Source organism: Euleptes europaea, chromosome 1 (assembly GCF_029931775.1).
Source record: "Euleptes europaea isolate rEulEur1 chromosome 1, rEulEur1.hap1, whole genome shotgun sequence".
Taxonomy (NCBI): domain Eukaryota; kingdom Metazoa; phylum Chordata; class Lepidosauria; order Squamata; family Sphaerodactylidae; genus Euleptes; species Euleptes europaea.
The window spans coordinates 3,072,284-3,091,368 of NC_079312.1; the positions used below are offsets into that span (position 1 = coordinate 3,072,284).

At 44.1% G+C, this 19,085-nt stretch overlaps 2 protein-coding genes across 2 annotated transcripts; both read right to left on the minus strand.

Moving 5' to 3' along the window:
- Positions 1–2,592: 2,592 nt before the first annotated feature.
- LOC130493417 (zinc finger protein 420-like) lies at positions 2,593–10,379 on the minus strand. The gene is made up of 3 exons (XM_056867153.1): positions 10,365–10,379; positions 9,797–9,919; positions 2,593–4,137 (listed from the first exon to the last, which is right to left on the minus strand). Exons 1-3 carry the CDS (start codon positions 10,377–10,379, stop codon positions 2,593–2,595), a joined length of 1,683 nt encoding a protein of 560 aa, XP_056723131.1.
- Positions 10,380–10,850: 471 nt separating this feature from the next.
- LOC130493418 (zinc finger protein 501-like) lies at positions 10,851–18,797 on the minus strand. The gene is made up of 3 exons (XM_056867154.1): positions 18,077–18,797; positions 16,823–17,149; positions 10,851–10,933 (listed from the first exon to the last, which is right to left on the minus strand). Exons 1-3 carry the CDS (start codon positions 18,795–18,797, stop codon positions 10,851–10,853), a joined length of 1,131 nt encoding a protein of 376 aa, XP_056723132.1.
- Positions 18,798–19,085: the final 288 nt, after the last annotated feature.

Genomic DNA, 19,085 nt, shown 5'->3' on the forward strand with positions numbered 1-19,085 from the left:
TAAAAGAACATGAAAGATACTGCAGACTTGGCCAACCTGAGAAATCAGCAGTGGCTGAACATGGACTGACACAAACAGGACACAGGGTCTTATTCCAAGACACTGAAAGACTAGACAATTCTACCAACTATTTTGTCAGATTGCACAGAGAAGCCATTGAAATTCATAAACATCAGCACAACTTTAACAGAAAAGAAGAGAGTTTAAGAATGAATAAGGCTTGGCTTCCTGTCCTGAAAACCTCCAGACTAACAAAGACTACAGTCCACAATAGCCATGCAGACTAGCTTTGGATTTCACACATTAACAGATCACTTCAGGATACAATGGTTCCATATTAACATACCACACCCTAATTAGCACATTATCTTGATACTTACAGGGCAATGATTAGCACATTACCTTTGATACTTTTTGCAGGACAATGATTCAGCTCAAACCCAACCCCTTTCTGACTATATATTACTCTTCCTACACCCTTGACACTGAGAGACACTGTCCTTCAGTGTTACTCCTCTGAAGATGCCTGCCACAGCTGCTGGCGAAAAGTCAGGAAAGAAAATACCAAGACCACGGTTACACAGCCCAGATAACCTACAAGAACCATCTAATATCACTTTGTAAACACTACTTTGCTACTGTAGACATTAAGCTTCATGCTATATGACAAATGAAATAATCTTTTCCAAAAATGTCAATTAAATCAGTTCCAATGATCCTAGTCCTTCGCATCCAGCACTACATAATCAGTCATAGTTCTCTTAGAACGCTCTCAGCCCCCCTTACCTCACAAGGTGCCTGTTGTGGGGAGAAGGGATTGTGGCTGAAAGCCGCTTTGAGAAAAGCGGGGTATAAAAACCAACTCTTATTCCAATTCCACGAATGTATTCATGTACAGAAGTTACAAAATTGGACACGTGTTTGGATCATGGGGGGCAGTGGGGCTTCTCGGCAGCCCTGCCTCACTCCTGGGGTGGCAAAAGAAAAGCAGGAGCTCTGTTAAGCTGACATGGCAGGCACATATGTAAGCAGTTGCAGACAGATCTCCGCGAGGGGCTGGATTTTCTCCAAGTGTTCATTTCCCTAACCAGCGCTGAATTCATTGTGAAGAATTATTTAATTTGCACCCGATCAGGAGATGTGCTCTAAACTCAGCTCTTGGAGAGTTGAAGCCTCATAAGCTGAACTCTGCTGCAGAATCAATCCCCCATTAGAACAAGGAAATATTATTTGTCAGAAATTAGATATTTGGCCAAATATCACAGCTCAGACATCAGATCTTTGGCCAGCAGAACAAACAGAGAATTTTTTGGAGTTCATGGTTTTATTTAAACTAAAGTGTAACTTTTTTATTAGGCAAGAACTTGAGAAATATAAACAGGTGCAAATTAATCCTACAAGTACAGAAAAATGCATGCAATAAAAATAGGTCTTGTAACATTTCTCAAACTTAGCTAAATATAGAAGCATTAGAGTTCTCTAAGATTAAGACAAATGACATTTTCCTCTGATTGGCAGAATGCTATGAAAAATAGGAAGCTTGGCACACAAGACATTCACCCAATGTAAAATCTTCACTAACTGAAAGCCACCAGCCTGATTAGACCTAAACGGCACTTTTTATACAAGGCCTGAGAAAGTATTCTTCATGAGATGGCTATGGCCTTCTACCTTGCTCAGAATGAGCTCATAAGTATGTGTTGAGTGATCATTTGTATCTGTGCTGTTATCACTTATTATGATAGCCAATCAGATACTTAGAAGTAGTCACATTATTGTGAGAATCAACTTTAGAGAATGATCAGATAGATAAATTTTAACTACAAATATACATGGTTGTGAAAAGCAAATCAGATTTCTTTGAATTGAATCTCAGGATGCAGAGGTTGAATAGTCATTGATTGTCCAGGTCACAAGCCCTTGCCTATTTGCCTTCTGCCAGGCAGGGTGTGACCTGGACACTCAGCCAGGGTTGCTGTCTTAGGAAAGTCCAGAGATTTGAGGGCAGTTCTTAGAGAAGGCCGTGTTTAGGGAGGGAAAGGAACTCACATGGGATGAGATACCTTAGGGTCTGCCATTTGTTGTCTGGACATCAGGCGTAATGCCGTAAGAACTCCAGGCCCCACCTTGAGGTTGGCAACCATATGGAACTCATATGTGTGGTGCAATGGAGTGCCACAGACATCATAGGCCTCCCACTCACTAAGTATTTCCTCTCTGTCCTCAAGCACTGAAAAGGAGGGGGGTCAAAAGGTTGCAGTTGAGTAGGTGTCGGCTACACCCCTTTCTACAACTCTGAGGGATGTCAGCAGGAGCCCCTCTCTGGTTGGTGAGCATTGGTATGGATTCCGGCACATTCACTGGGCAATCTGGGGCTCACAGAGAGGCACTTGTCCTTCCTCCACAGAACGTCCAAGGGGGTGAACCATTGAGGCTGATGGTGTAACTGTGCTGTGGCTTCCGGGTTCTCAAAATTTGGCTGTTAACCACTAAAACCTTTTATATAATTATGGAACATATTACACTGCTTTACTGCACTGCTTTGTAATTTTATAAGCCAGTTTATACATCCTTCTAAACTTCCAAGTATTTCTATGGTTTCTCCCCTGTGTGAATTCTTTGATGGGAATACAAGCTTTTTCTGTGACCGAAGCTTTTCCCACATTCCATGCATTTATATGGTTTCTCTCCCGTATGAATTCTTTGATGGACAGTAAGATTTGAACTCTGATTGAAGCTTTTCCCACAAGCCAGGCATATATATGATTTCACCCCTGTGTGAATTCTTTCATGGACAGTAAGTTGTCCACTGATACTGAAGCTGCTTCCACACTTCAGGCATTTATATGGCTTCTCTCCTGTGTGAATTCTTTGATGGATAGTTAGACTGTCTCTCCGACTGAAGCATTTCCCACACTCCAGGCATTTATGTGGTTTCTCTCCTGTGTGAATTCTTTGATGGGAAGTCGCGCTTTTCCTGTGACCGAAGCTTTTCCCGCACTCCAGGCATTTATATGGTTTCTCTCCTGTGTGAATTCTTTGATGGGAAGTAAGGTGTCCACTATCACTGAAGCTCATCCCACACTCCAAACATTCATATGGTTTCTCCCCTGTGTGGATTCTTTTATGGACAGTAAGGTTTGAACTCCGACTGAAGCTCTTTCCACACTCCAGGCATTCATATGGTTTCTTCCCTGTGTGAATTCTTTGATGGGAAGACAAGGTTGTACTCTGACTGAAGCATTTCCCACACTCCAAACATTCATATGGTTTCTCCCTGGTGTGAATTCTCTGATGGGAAGACAAGCTTGTAGTGTGACTGAAGCTTTTCCCACACTCCAGGCATTCATATGGTTTCTCCCCTGTGTGAATTCTTTGATGGATAGTTAGGCTGTCTGTCCGACTGAAGCATTTCCCACACTCCAGGCATTTATGTGGTTTCTCCCCTGTGTGAATTCTTTGATGGGAATACAAGCTTTTCCTGTGGCGGAAGCTTTTTCCACACTTCAGGCATTTATATGGTTTCTCCCCTGTGTGAATTCTTTGATGGACAGTAAGGCTTCCATTGTGACTGAAGCTCTTCCCACACTCGAGGCATTCATATGGTTTCTTCCCTGTGTGAATTCTTTGATGGGAAGACAAGCTTTTAGTGTGACTGAAGCTTTCCCCACACACCAAACATTCATATGTTTTCTTCCTTTTGTGAATTCTTTGATGGACAGTAACACTTCCCTTGTGCCTAAAGCTTTTTCCACACTCCAGGCATTCATATGGTTTCTCTCCTGTGTGAATTCTTTGATGGGGAATTAGACTGTCTCTCCGGCTGAAGCTTTTCCCACATTCTAGACATTTGTATGGTTTCTCACCTGTATGAATTCTTTTATGAGAAGTAAGGCGTCCACTCTCACTGAAACATTTCCCACACTCCAGGCATTTATATGGTTTCTCACCTGTATGAATTCTTTGATGGACAGTAAGGTGGCCACTTTTACTGACGCTGATTCCACATTCCAGGCATTTACATGGTTTCTCCTTATGAAATCTTTGATGGGAAGCAAGATTGTCATCTTTGATGGGAAGTAAGATTTTTCCACACACTAGCCACTTACATGGGTTCTCCTCCTCATGAATTCTTTGCTGGGCAATAAGGTGTGCACTCCAATAGAAACTTTTTCCACATTCCAAGTATTGATTTGGTTTCTCACCTGTGTGAATCCTTTGATGGGAAGTTTGTATATCTTTTCGCCTAAAGCTTTTTCCATACTCCAGGTATTTACATATTTTCTTTTTGTCATAGGTGTTCCACTGAATATTAACAATGTCCCTACTTGCAGGGTGCTTATTCTTATTCTGTCCTTTGTAGATTTTTGGCATCAGAGAGTCATCCCCCTGAAAAAGACCAGAGGTATTTCTCCCTTGATATAGATGCCTTCCCTGTTCATCTGCTGACTCCCACACGTCTCCTGCTGAAAGAGAGAGAAACCTGATGTGATGATGACCACTCAGATGAGTAAGGTATCTGGGGTGATTTTTATTGGTACAACAAACCTAGAACCTAACAAAACCTAACCTTCCCTTTCCTCTAATAAAAGCTCTAAGATAGATCTTGTGCAGTAAATAGTTATTAATTGTTTGTTACCCAATGGACAAAAAAATGGATTTAACTTAAATATTTCATTTGGGATAAAACCTACTCTAGGGGCTGTCCTAAAATGGAAGCAGCAGATCAAACCTTCAACGTGAGAGGGGGTCACGTGAGGCCCAGCTGAGAGAGGACTGACAAATCCAGCTATCTCAAGAGTAGATAATTACCTAGAAATAGAAAATACATTCTTAAAAAATGATTCCCAGACTTCTGATTGAATACAAAAAGAAATGCTATCATGGGCTCCAATGCCCCTATTAATAATAGCCCAGAATGTCGAATTATTATAGGATTTCATGGGCAGGTTTAGGTGCCCACATTTCCAACGTAAGTTCTCTTTTGTCTTACAGTTTATTAAATTTCTGTAGTATAGTATAGGTTGCTATGGTTTATGCAGCAACTTGCTTGGCCAGTTGTAATATCCCCGGTATACTTTGTGCTGATGATACTGTCCTGTTATCTGGGAAGGGAGTTGGTCTTCAGAGATCCTTAAAACATTGGTTCTTGTAGGTTATCCGGGCTGTGTAACCGTGGTCTTGGAATTTTCTTTCCTGACGTTTCGCCAGCAACTGTGGCAGGCATCTTCAGAGTAGTAACACTGAAGGACAGTGTCCTTCAGTGTTACTACTCTGAAGATGCCTGCCACAGTTGCTGGCGAAACGTCAGGAAAGAAAATTCCAAGACCACGGTTACACAGCCCGGATAACCTACAAGAACCAATGAACTCTGACCGTGAAAGCCTTCGACAATATCCTTAAAACACTTTATGGAATATTGTATTAGGGAAGGCCTGAGAATACATTGCCAGAAATATAAATTAGTTGCCTTCTTTACAAAAAAGAAATGCTGGACACTAAATGGTGAAGAAACACATAGAGAGCTATGACCATTTCACCTCTCAAGTCCTCTCTTCCTCACACACAGACATCAGCAAATAGAGTAGCCCCAGCACCTGTTAATCATTTCACCCATGAATTATTGAGGTTGGGGACTCACAGCTCCATTCATCCTGCCACCATTTATTCATACCCTCAAAATATGTATACAGATCAAGATATTAGCCTGTGGGTATGGTTTGAAGGTCAGACTGAAGGAAGTAGATATTATAAAGTTTTTCCCCATTGTGTTTTCAAACTGTTTCCCCATTCCAGCATTTGGGATTTTTGGTTACCAACAAGCTTTTCTTTCCAATGAGCTTTTAACTGCTCTTCAGCACACCTTCACTCAACCAGACAACTTACATCTCTCCAACTGCTCTCTAACTGCCCTCTTAACTGCCCTTTTACAATACTCTCTTCCTAACAATCGGTCAGAGGCAGAACATAACTTGTTCATCACATAAGTGAACTACTTTCGGAGATGGAGCAACTTGAGACCAATGCCAGCAGCGTAAATCTCTCATTCCCAGGAACAAAAAGGGCCTATAGGGGGTCATTTTACCAGAGTTCCCCCCACCAAGGCCAAAATAACCCATCCTCAGAAGGGCACCACACCATTTGGAAATATAACCCACATCCTCTGTCCTCTCTTCCAGTATGATAAAGGAATAGGGGTCCCCCACAAAGGTTTTATTTATTTATTTATTTAACTAATTTGTTAGCTGCCTTTTTCTCTTGGGAACTCAAGGTGGCTTACAAGATACAAAAGTATAAAAACACAATAAACAATGACAAAACCTATAAAAATCTTAGATTAACAACTCTGCTTAGATTAGAAATGATAAAACCTATAAAAACCTTAGATTACAACCCCACAATAAAAACTAAATCAATCGAAATGCAGTCCTAAATTAAACGGTCTCTGGAAGATAGACAATGAGATGGGCAGGCACAGTTCGCTGGGGAGGTTGTTCCTTAATTGTGGGGCTGGCACAGAAAAGGCCCTCTCTCATGTATCCACCAAATGAGCATCTTTAATTGGTGGGACAGTTAGGAGGGCACCTCCCCACAAACTTAATTCCTGAGGAGGAACATATGGGAAAACATGGTCCTTCAGATACCCCAGTCTCAAACAATATAGGGGTTTAAAGGACAAAGCAAACACCTTGAATTGTGATTGGGAACAGATTGCTGTAGTATTGGGAACATATGCTCCTGCTAGTTGTCCCTGACTAGCTGTCAAGCTGCAGCATTCTGCACAAGCTGCAACTTCCAAACACTCTTCAAGGGTAGCTCCAGGTAGCATGCATTGTGACAGTCTAGTCTAGATGTAACTAGGTCATGGATCACTGTGGCTAGGTCTAAGAACATAAGAAAAACCCTGCTGGATCAGACCAAGGCCCATCAGGTCCAGCAATCTGTTCACATAGTGGCCAACCAGGTGCTTCTAGGAAGCCCACAAACAAGACGACTGCAGCAGCACCATCCTGCCTGTGTTCCACAGCACCTAATATAATAAGCATGTTCCTCTGATCCTGGAGAGAATAGGTATGTGTCATGACTAGTATCCATTTTAACTAGTAGCCATGAATACCCCTCTCCTCCATGAACATGTCCACTCCCCTCTTAAAGCCTTCCAAGTTGGCAGCCATCACCACATTTTGGGGCAGGGAGTTCCACAATTTAACTATGTGTTGTGTGAAAAATACTTCCTTGTATCTGTTTTGAATCTCTCACCCTCCAGCTTCAGCAGATGACCCCGTGTTCTAGTATTATGGGAGAGGGAGAAAAACATCTCCCTGTCCACTCTCTCCAAACCATGCATAATTTTATAGATCTCTATCATGTCTCCCCTCAGCTGCCTTCTTTCCAAGCTAAACAGCCCTAAGTGTTTTAACCGCTCCTCATAGGACAGTTGCTCCAGTCCCCTAATCATTTTGGTTGCTCTTTTCTGCACCTTCTCAAGCTCTGTAATATCCTTTTTTAGGTGTGGGGACCAGAACTGTACACAGTATTCCAAGTGTGGTCTCACCATAGATTTGTACAAGGGCAGTATGATATCAGCAGTCTTAGTCTCTGTTCCTCGCCTAAGTATGGCCAGCATAAAATTTGCCTTTTTTAGAGCAGCCGCACTCTGGGTTGACATCTTTATCGAGCTATCCACTACCACCCCAAGATCCCTTTCTTGGTCTGTTGCTGCCAGCACAGATCTCATCAGTGTATATGTGAAGTTGGGATTTTTTGCCCCAATATGCATCACTTTATACTTGCTCACACTGAATGTCATTTGCCATTTTAATGCCCATTCTTCCAGAGATCCTTCTGGAGTTCTTCACAGTCTGATTTTGTTTTAACCACCCTAAATAATTTGGTGTCATCTGCAAACCTGGCTACTTCGCTGTTCAACCCCAACTCCAGGTCATTGATGAACAGGTTGAAAAGCACCAGTCCTAACCCAGATCCCTGAGGGACCCCACTGCTCACACCCCTCCACTGTGAGAACTGACCATTGATTCCTACTCTCTGCTTCCTATTTTTCAGCCAGCTCTCAATCCATAAGAGGACTTGTCCTTTAATCCCATGATTATGAATTTTGCTTAGCAGTCTTTAGTGGGGGACTTTGTCAAAAGCCTTTTGGAAATCCAAATACACAATGTCCACAGGCTCATTCCTGTCCACATGCTTATTGACACTTTCAAAAAACTGCCTAAGGTCATAGAATCAGCATTGCTGACAGGTGGCCATCTAACCTCTTCTTAAAAACCTCCAGGGAAGGAGAGCTGACCACCTCCCAAGGAGGCCTGTTCGACTGAGGAACCGATCTAACTGTTAGAAAATTCTTCCTAATGTCTAGATGGAAACTCTTTTGATTTAATTTCAACCCATTGGTTCTGGTCTGACCTTCTGGGACAACAGAAAACAACTCGGCACCATCCTCTATATGACAGCCCTTCAAGAACTTGAAGGTGGTTATCCTATCACCTCTCAGTCATCTCCTCTTCAGGCTAAACATACCCAGCTCCTTCAACCTTTCCTCATAGGACTTGGTTTCCAGACCCCTCACCATCTTTGTTGCCCTCCTCCGGACACGTTCCAGCTTGTCTACATTCTTCTTAAACTGTGGTATCCAAAACTGAACACAATACTCTAGGTGAGGTCTAACCAGACAAAAGCGATACCATCACTTTGTGTGATCATAACTCATCCAAGCCTGGTTTGTCCACTGTGTAAACAGGTTGATGGGCTTGATGGGTCTTAGTCTGACCCAGCATGGCTTTTCTTAGGTGCTTATGAGGACAAACTCAACATGTGAGGATAAAAAAGGCTGCAGAAATCCACCAACCCTCGGAAGGAAGACCAGGCCCAAGATAAATACCTAAGCAGCTACCTGCCAATCCATCTTCTTTATCAAAGGTAAGGAGAAACTGGTCTTCCTCCTCTTCCAGCCAGGATATGAGGTCAGGTTTGGCAATCTTGGGTCCTTTTATCAAAGAAAAAAACACAACTGTAAGTATTCTTTGTGCACATAAATTCAGCAATTTCATGTTGGATGAAGAAGAAAAAGAGGAAGAGTTGGTTTTTATATACCGTTTTTCTCTATCTTGAAGGAGTCTCAAAACGGCTTACAATCGCCTTTCCTTCCCTTTCTCACAAGAGACATCTTTTGGGGTAGGTGCAGCTGAGAGAGTTCAGAGAGAACCTTGACTAGCCCAAGGTCACCCAGCAGGCTTCATGTGTTGGAGTGGGGAAACAAACCCGGTTCTCCAGATTAGAATCCGCCGCTCTTAACAACAACAACACGCTGGCTTTGCCTCTCCAGAACTCTGTCCCTCCACATACAAAACAGGCAACTAATGGGGTGGGGTGGAATACAGTATGTGGCCAAGGACCGTCCATCTGCCACTGGTAGGTCTCTGCTTACTCCTTCCTCAGGTCTGATTGAAATGCAAGCGGAGAACAAAAAAGGGTCGCAGAGAAGTCACCAGAGGTCCCTCCACACCCACATCTCAGCCCAGGACCGGCAAGGCCCAGACTGGAGGGAAGCCCCTCCTTCTACTGCCCCACTTTCTCCTGACCAGACACAGGACTGCCAGGCAAGGGTTTCCCTCCTTGAAAAGGGAGTCCGGGACCCCTGCTACGTCACAGGAAGGCTCATAGAGGACAGCAGATATCAGCCTTTGGGCCCAGGAGGACTGCTTGACCACGTCCTTCCTCTTAAGGAATTTCCTCCCTGCATGAGGGAGACCGCCCAGAGAAAAGGATCCTCACCCACAGAGGTCACGTTCCCAAAATTCTCCAGCATGACTTCCTTGTAGAGAGCTCTCTGGGAGGGGCGCAGGAAGGCCCACTCCTCCAGGGTGAAGTATATAGCCACCGCCTCAAAGGACACCCTGCCCTGCAAGAAGAAGAAGAGAGAAGCATTTATTTACATGTCTAGAAAGCTGGTCTGGGGTGGGGGGGAGAACAACATACATTCAATAAATACTGGAAAAGCAGCACAAAGAGGACAGCAGACCCGCCAAGAACATTTGGTTCCCCCCTCCCAGTCTTCCTTGCATGTTTCTTGTGGCCAGAGATGTCCATATGGACATCTGACCATATGACCAAACTGTTTCTGTGGGATATTCTTGGGCCATTTCTCTTTCACAGTCCCTGCTTGGGCCTCTCTGCGGAGGCCATTCTGGACAGGCCGGTGGCCACTTTCCTGCCTCCTCAGTGGGCACGCTCAACTTCTTGCAGCACCAGAGCCAAGGGCAAGAAGCTCCCTCCTCTAAGCCTCCCCAGAGAGAAAGAAGCATTCCTGCCCTCCGCTACACCTCTCCCCAGGGACACCCCCTTACCTGAGCCGGCTGCATGGTGGCTCTTCTCCTTTCACCACCCAGAGGAGATTATGGAAAAAGCATCCAGGAAGCTTTTCTACTGCTGCCTGTAAGGAAGAGGAAAAAAGGATAGGATTGACTGAGTGGCTCAGGGCTGCAAAGGAGAGAGCCCAGCTAGGAATGAAAGTCTCACCACACTGAGAAAACTAGCCCCCAAGGAGATGGTTTCTGCCTTCTTTGCCTATGCTGGCTGTTAAGGTTTTCTGATGCAAGGAGATTTTCACCCGCACTCTCAAGTGAATCCTCCCCCAGGCTCCCAGCAGTGCCCGGCCCCCTCCCAACATGCAACTGGGGCTTTTTTCGCTGGTTTATAAAATCAGCAATCCAGTATCTTTGTATCAGTATAACCTGATTCAGTTTGCACTTGAGCAAGGCTGCTAATGATAAGAGGTTTTAGAGGTCATTAATTCATAGGGTCACCAGAAGTCAGAAGCGACTTGGCGTCACTTATTCACACATAGTCTGATAGGCCGGGGTCCCCAGTGTGGTTCCCGTGGGTGCCATCATGCCCACTAACTCCTTTTCTGGCACTAGAAAGGGGGGGGGGCAAGGTAAGGCTTTTGTCCGGCAAGGATTCTGATTGACTACTGGAGATTTGATTGGCGGCGCAGATTTTTTAAAATGTTGCTCTGGCAGCAGCTGCCACCACAGCACAAGGATCTGCACTGTGTTCCCGAAGTCAAGCTGTGGCAATCGTTTTCTGGTTGGCTCCGACTCCTGTCATTTTGTGGATGCTGCCACCATGCCGGGTCAGAATTCCTGGAGGCTCAAGAAGGTTGGGGACCCCTGCGATGGACGCCTGGTGGGACGGATACAACAATATTCAACTGCTGGTTAGAACACACAAAAGATTACCTCTACCACACCTTTCCATGGCAGGGGAAAGGAAACTGACTGCCACCTGGGGGGGTGGGCAGTGGGATTGGAAAAGGCAGCAGCCATGTGGCTTGGGTGCGAAAATCAGCACCACAGCAAAGGATGTTTGGGAAAGATTGGAGAAAAACTGGGAGGGAAGGAAAACTCCTGGAGGAGCCTGAGTACTCCATAAAAGTGTGTTTGTGTGTGTGGGGTGGGGGTGGGGGAAGCAGGAACCAAAATACACTTCCCTGAAACCTCAAGCCCAGAGCAAACTGTAAAAAGTCTCGGACTCACCCTGCTCCTGCCTAAAAGTGCCTCTGGAACCTCAGGCCACTTGAGCCCGTCCTACTTCCCAAGGCGCTGGGTTCGGATCCTGCTCTCCAGCCCATGCAGGGACTTTGTGGCTCTGCACAAAGGTGGGGGGGCTCCCTGGTGCAGAAGGAAGGAGACAGTGGGGATGGGGGGGGGCAGAGGCTTTTTCTCTCCCCCTTCTTCTCCCCCCCTTTCTCTCTGGTTTAGGTCTTGCATTGAAGCCCCCAACCCATCCTCCCCCCCCCCCAAGCCCTTCCTTTTTGTGCTCACCAGACCCCTCCGAGCCATTCAAGCAGCAGCCCTGGAAAGACAAAGGTGGCTCCTGCGAGGGGGAGGGGAGAGGAAATGGGTTTCCCCTCCCCTCCTCCCCATGTGCCCCTTTAGGATTGACCCAGCCCCCCCCTTTAACCTTTCGAGAGCCTTTCAGCTGGGCAAGAGACCCTTCCCCTGCATCCAATACAGAGATGAGAGATCCCACAGCCGAGGGCCAAGTTCGATACGGTGCCTCTCTTAATGGGACGTAGAAGTAGAAAAATCACCTAAAAGTCTAAAATAATAATGGGGGGAGGGATGCCTCCATGTAAATAGACATTTCTGTCTTGATTTTAGGAGCCTGTGAGCTGCCAGGACTCGGCTCTATTTTCTTCTTCTTCTTTTTAACCATTGCTTTTCTCCATTTGGGCTTTGCCTTCCCACTCAAAAGGCCTTCTTGGCCTCAAAAAGAAAGGCACGTGTACTTCTGTCTGGGCAGTTTCAGACGTCTCTGCTAGTAGCCTTGGTCAGTTCCAAGAATAAATAAATGCCACGTAATCTATTAGCTCAAGAATTCCTCACGTTTGGCAGGAAACTATCCAGAGGATTGCTTAAAAAACAAACTACCTTTTATTAGCACATTACCTTTGATACTTTTTGCAGGACAATGATCCAGCTCAAATCCAACCCCCTTCTGAATATATATTACTCTTCCTACACACTTGACATGGAGAGACACTGTCCTTCAGCGTGACTCCTCTGAAGATGCCGGCCACAGCTGCTGGCGAAACGACAGGAAAGAAAATACCAAGACCACGGTCACACAGCCCGGATAACCTACAAGAACCAATCTTCCTGTTGTGTTTCAAGAACTGTCTTTGGCAAGAAACCTGTCCAGCGGATTGCTTTGTTTTAAAACAACAACAACGCAATTGTACCTTTTAACGTCTGCGCTGTAAAAAAGTAAAAAAAATTACATTAAAATCATAATTCTTCCTGTCATTTTTCTAGAATAGTCTTTGGTGGCATTTTCAAGAAAAGGTGGGTTGCTTTGTAACAAATGTTTGAGAGGTACAGATGGCTGCATGGATTGGGGAGGGGTTGACAAAGTCAAAGAAGACAAGTAGGAGAAGACAAGAGTCTTCTTTCTGGACTCCTGTTTTACACAGTTAAGTTTTTCTATCCCACCAGCATCATGTTTAAATTGGACCTGATTCTCAAAAAGCAAGTTGGGATAAGGCCTGGTAGCTTCACCAACCTGCAAGCTGATTTAACATCTGGGAGCGGATGGAAGTTGGCAGATCCCGCAGCTGTTTTCTTCTTTGTAGCGATGGGCATGCCTGCTTGTCTGCTAGCAAATCTTTGGCTGTGAGATTTTCTACACGAAGGACAAGCCAAAGCAATGTGGATTGCTTCTTATTTTTTTCATCTCATTCTGGATAGTGGACATCTGGGCTAAGCTTTTAGAAGGTGGTCAAGTCGGCCCTCCTGAGTAATTGAATGGGCGACCCCCAAGGAAGCCCATTGTCGCTACGCAGAAGCAGGCATTGGGAAAGTATCTCCATTAGTCTCTTGCCTTGACAAACCCCATGAGGGATCGCTAGGGATGCCAACCTCCAGGTGGGACCTGGGATTCCCCTGGAATTACAGCTTATCTCCAGACTACAGAGATCAGTTCCCCTGGAGAAAATGGATGTTTTGGAGGGTAGAGTCTATGGCACTGGACTCCACTGTGGTCCCTGCCTTCCCCAGGTTCCCGCCCCAAATCTCAAGGTTTTCCAACCTTGTTTTGGCAAACCTATCCCCGCCATCGCCCTCTAGTGGCCAGGCAGAATGGGAGAAGTAAGCAGATATATAGCCATCTCACTCTCACTCATTTTGGGACTCTGAAAACCTGCTGAGAAATTAACCCTGTGGTAGCTGCTCCCTGCAGTTGAGGAAAAAGGACAGCAGCAGCTATATTGGCAGAAACAGTTGGTGACAAGGAAAGCAGTTGGAGACAAATCCCTATAAGGGGTCTGAGTTTTCCCCAAGACATGTTCATTTCTCTATCCAACTCTGAAGTCATTCTGATGTATTTTGCAATTAGTACCCAGTCTTGGGATAGGAAGAAAACAAACTTTTTTGATGTTCTCTTAGTTCTGCTTAAGACAAACTCTGTCCCAGATGTATCTCTTCCAGCACAGTAGAGCTCAGATATCAGATCTTAGAAGCACAGGATGGAAGGTACCACCAGGGTCATCTAGTCCAACCCCCTGTATCTGAAGAAGTGAGCTGTGGCTCACGAAAGCTCATACCCTACCAGAAAATATTTTTGTTAGTCTTTAAGGTGCTACTGGACTCTTGCCCTTTTTGACCCCTGCACAATGCACAATTACTTCCCCCCACACGCCCCCAGTGACCAGTACTCCATGCCCAAAAGATAGCCAAGATGCCCTCCCTCTCTTGAGCTGCCTAAGGTTATAGAATCAGCATAGCTGACAGTTGGCCATCTAGCCTCTGCTTAAAAACCTCCAGGGAAGGAGAACTCACCACCTCCCCAGGAAGCCTGTTCCACTGAGGAACTGCTCTGTTAGAAAATTCTTCCTAATGTCTAGATGGAAATTCTTTTGATTTAATTTCAACCCATTGGTTCTGGTCTGACCTTCTGGGACAACAGAAAACAACTCGGCACTCTCTTCTATATGACATCAGGCTAAACATACCCAGCTCTTTCAACCTTTCCTCGTAGGACTTGGTCTTCAGACCCTTTACCATCTGTGTTGCCATCCTCTACATCCTTCTTAAATTGTGGTTCCCAAAACTAAACACAGTACTCTAGGTGAGGTCTAACCAGAGCAGAGTAAAGCAATACCATCATTTCGCGTGATCTGGACACTATATGTCTGTTGATGCAGCCCAAGATCACATTTGCCTTTTTAACTACCACATCACACTACTGACTCATGTTCAATGTTTCATCTACTAAGACCCCAAGATCATTTTTGCAGAACAGATCCTTTTGGCCAGAACAACAGACAGATCTCCTTTATACTGATTTTATTTAAAATATAATTCTTGATATAAAAACTTGATCAATATAAACAGGGACAAATTAATCCTACAGGTTCAGAAAAAAATGCATGCAATAAAAATCAGGTCTCCTAACATTTATCAAACATAGCTAAATGCATAAGCATGACCAGCAGAAAGCCAGATTAGATGTTCACAGGATGCTTCTTATAGAGAAAGTGAGTTTGGAATGGAAATAAATATTTGTCTCTTTAACACATGTTTGTCTTCTAAGCAAAATAATTGATTATGCCAACGAGTAATTTGTGGGCTATAATACATCTTGCTAAATGTTATTCAATATTCACAGCAAGGTTATAATGCTAAAAATAGAACTTATTTGCAATTAAAGTACACTAAATCGGCTATTTCTTCAGCTATACTAATGAATTGTCAGATTGAGAGGTGGTCCTGAACTTCTGGTACTTTTCCTAACCAGCGGCTCAACTTTACAAAGGTTATAAAAGTACATGACAACACATAGATCAATATAGGTAAAGATAATCAAAGATAATTAAATTAATGAATATGCAACATAAACTTTCTAGCTCCCTCAGCCACTGCTGCACAGAAGATGCGAAAGGGAGAGAGGGCACTGAGCTATAGGCCATTGCTGTCTTTGCAAGGTCCCTGGCAGGCCCCATCTGGTGGGGGGTGATGCCAGGGCTGCCTAAGATCTGATGGCATCCCTCCTTTGCACGTGCTTGATTGGCCACGTGGTAAGGGCACCCGTCTTACACATGGTGAGCAGGGATTCAAGCTGAGACTCTGCCTTGTGTTTTGCTTCCACTCAGGCCACTCTCCATCACAGACATAACAGACTTCTGTTGTGGTTGCCCAGCCATTGAGTTTTTCCAGTGTGTTGGTGCAGGACTAGATGCTGTTGCCACATAGGCAGGTGGGGGTTGGCTGCAGCTTGTTCTGCCACTCAAAGGGACATTATAGGGCACTGCTGTGTGATTGGCTGGTGTTGTTGGACTTGCTATGGAGCCAACTACACTCACTGTGAAATCCAAGCACTGCAGAGTGGCTCCTGTTGTTCTCCCTCCACCAAACCATGTATGTGGGGAGCATAGCAGAGCAACTCAGTTTTCAGAATCTGGCTGTTAATCTGTGAAACATTTTATGTAATTACAGTAATTTTTAAAATCTGTTATTACACTGTACTATTAAATAGTTTTGAAATGCTATCAGCGAATTTAAATTCCTTCCACACTTCCAAGTTTATATGGTTTCTCTCCAGTGTGAATTCTTGGATGGGAAGACAAGCTTTTAAAGGGACTGAAGCTTTTCTCTCACTACAGGTATTTATAAGGTTTCTCCACTGTGTGAATTTGTTAATGGGAAGAGAAGCTTATACTGGGACTGACGTTTCTTTCACACTCTTGTTATTTATATGGCTTCCTTCATTAATTTTTTGATGGACAGTAAGGTGTCCACTGTTATTGAAACTGCTTCCACACTCAAGACATTTATATGGTTTCTTTCCTGTGTGAATGCTTTGATGGGAAGATAGACCATCCCTCTGACTGAAGCTTTTCCCACATTCCAGGCATTCATGTTGTCTCCCCTCTATGAATTCTTTGATGGGAAGGCAAGCTTTTACTGTGACTGAAGTTTTTCCCACACTCCAGGCATTTATATGGTATCTCTCATGTGAATTCTTTGATGGACAGTAAGGTTTGAACTCTGTCTGAAGCTTTTTCCACATGTCAGGCATTTATATGGTTTCTCCCCTGCGTGAATTCGTTGATGGATAGTTAGACTGTCTCTCCTATGGAAGCTTGAGACACACAGCAGGCATTTATATGGTTTCTCCCCTGTGTGAATTCGTTGATGGATAGTATGGTGTGAGCTTTGACTGAAGCTTTTCCCACACTCCAGACATTTAAATGGTTTCTCCCCTGTGTGAATTCTTCGATGGGCAGTAAGGTATCCTCTGTCACGGAAGCTTCTTCCACACTCTAGGCATTTATATGGTTTCTCCCCTGTGTGAATTCTTTGATGGGAAGTAAGCTTTCCACTTTCTCCAAAGCTTTTCCCACACTCCAAGCATTTATATGGTTTCTCCCCTGTGTGAATTCTTTGATGGACAGTAAGGTGTGATCTCTGACTGAAGCTTTTTCCACACTCGAGGCATTTATATGGTTTCTCCCCTGTGTGACTTCTTTGATGAGAAGTTAGACTGCCCCTCTGACTGAAGCTTCTTCCACACTCCAGGAATTTATATGGTTTTCCCCCTGCGTGAATTCTTTGATGGGAAGTAAGGTGTCCTTTTTTTCTGAAGCTGCTTCCACATTCCAGGCATTTATATGGTTTCTCCCCTGTGTGAATTCTTTGATGGTAAGATGAGCTGTTTCTGTTACTGAAGCTTTTCTCACACTCCAGGCATTTATATGGTTTCTCCCCTGTGTGAATTCGTTGATGGGAAGTAAGGTATCCTTTATCATGGAAGCTTCTTCCACACTCTAAGCATTTATATGGTTTCTCCCCTGTGTGAATTCTTTGATGGGAAGTAAGCTTTCCACTTTCTCCAAAGCTTTTCCCACACTCCAAGCATTTATATGGTTTCTCCCCTGTGTGAATTCTTTGATGGGAAGTAAGCTTTCCACTTTCTCCAAAGCTTTTCCCACACTCCAAGCATTTATATGGTTTCTCCCCTGTGTGAATTCTTTGATGAGAAGTTAGACTGCCCCTCTGACTGAAGCTTCTTCCACACTCCAAGCATTTATATGGTTTCTCTCCTGTGTGAATTCTTTGATGGGAAGTAAGCTTTCCACTTTCTCCAAAGCTTTTCCCGCACTCTAAGCATTTATATGGTTTCTCCCCTGTGTGAATTCTTTGATGGGAAGTAAGCTTTCCACTTTCTCCAAAGCTTTTCCCACACTCCAAGCATTTATATGGTTTCTCCCCTGTGTGAATTCTTTGATGAGAAGTTAGACTGCCCCTCTGACTGCAGCTTCTTCCACACTCCAAGCATTTATATGGTTTCTCTCCTGTGTGAATTCTTTGATGGACAGTAAGGTATCCTCTGTCACGGAAGCTTCTTCCACACTTTATGCATTTATATGGTTTCTTCCCTGTGTGAATTCTTTGATGGACAGTAAGGTTTCCTCTGTCACGGAAGCTTCTTCCACACTGTAGGCATTTATATGGTTTCTCCCCTGTGTGAATTCTTTGATGGGAAGTAAGCTTTCCACTTTCTCCAAAGCTTTTCCCACACTCCAAGCATTTATATGGTTTCTCTCCTTTGTGAATTCTTTGATGGACAGTAAGGTGTGAACTCTGACTGAAGCTTTTTCCACACTCCAGGCATTTATATGGTTTCTCCCCTGTGTGAATTCTTTGATGAGAAGTTAGACTGCCCCTCTGCCTGAAGCTTCTTCCACACTCTAGGCATTTATATGGTTTCTCCCCTGTGTGAATTCTTTGATGGGAAGTAAGCTTCCCACTTTCTCCAAAGCTTTTCCCACACTCCAAGCATTTATATGGTTTCTCTCCTGTGTGAATTCTTTGATGGACAGTAAGGTGTCCACTGTTATTGAAACTTTTCCCACACTCTAGGCATTTATATGGTTTCTCCCCCGTGTGAATTCTTTGATGAGAAGTTAGACTGCCCCTCTGACTGAAGCTTCTTCCACACTCCAGGCATTTATATGGTTTATCTCCTGTGTCAATTCTTTTATGAGAAGTAAGGCTTCCAATATCACTGAAGCTTTTCCCATACTGCAAGCATTGATATGGTTTTCTCCTTGTGTGAGTTCTCTGTAAAACACTAAAAGTATTTTTCCCTTGAGATGTGTGTTTCCTCCCCTCCTTTCTCAATACATCACAATATTCAGCTTTCTCATTCACATCTGAATAGATATATTCTTTCTCCATGACTGGATGCTCAGATGTTTCCTTTGCTGACTCCCACATGCTACCTGTTGAAAAAAAGAGAAACCTGCTGTGAGGACAGGACATTTCCCCTAAGTATCTGTGTCAGAATTTTCTGGGTATGTGGTTGTGTTTGTACTCTGTTAAGCTCAAACATTCCGTAGACAGTTCTCCACTTCGCTTTCTTAATTCCTTCTAAATTTCAAGTGAAGTAAGTCAACAGAATAGGCAATAAGTAATGAACACAGCAAGAGGACCAAAGAGAGAGAATATACAACAGAGACCTTCTACCTCATAGTGATGCAAAGCAAAACAAAGCATTGAAATTAC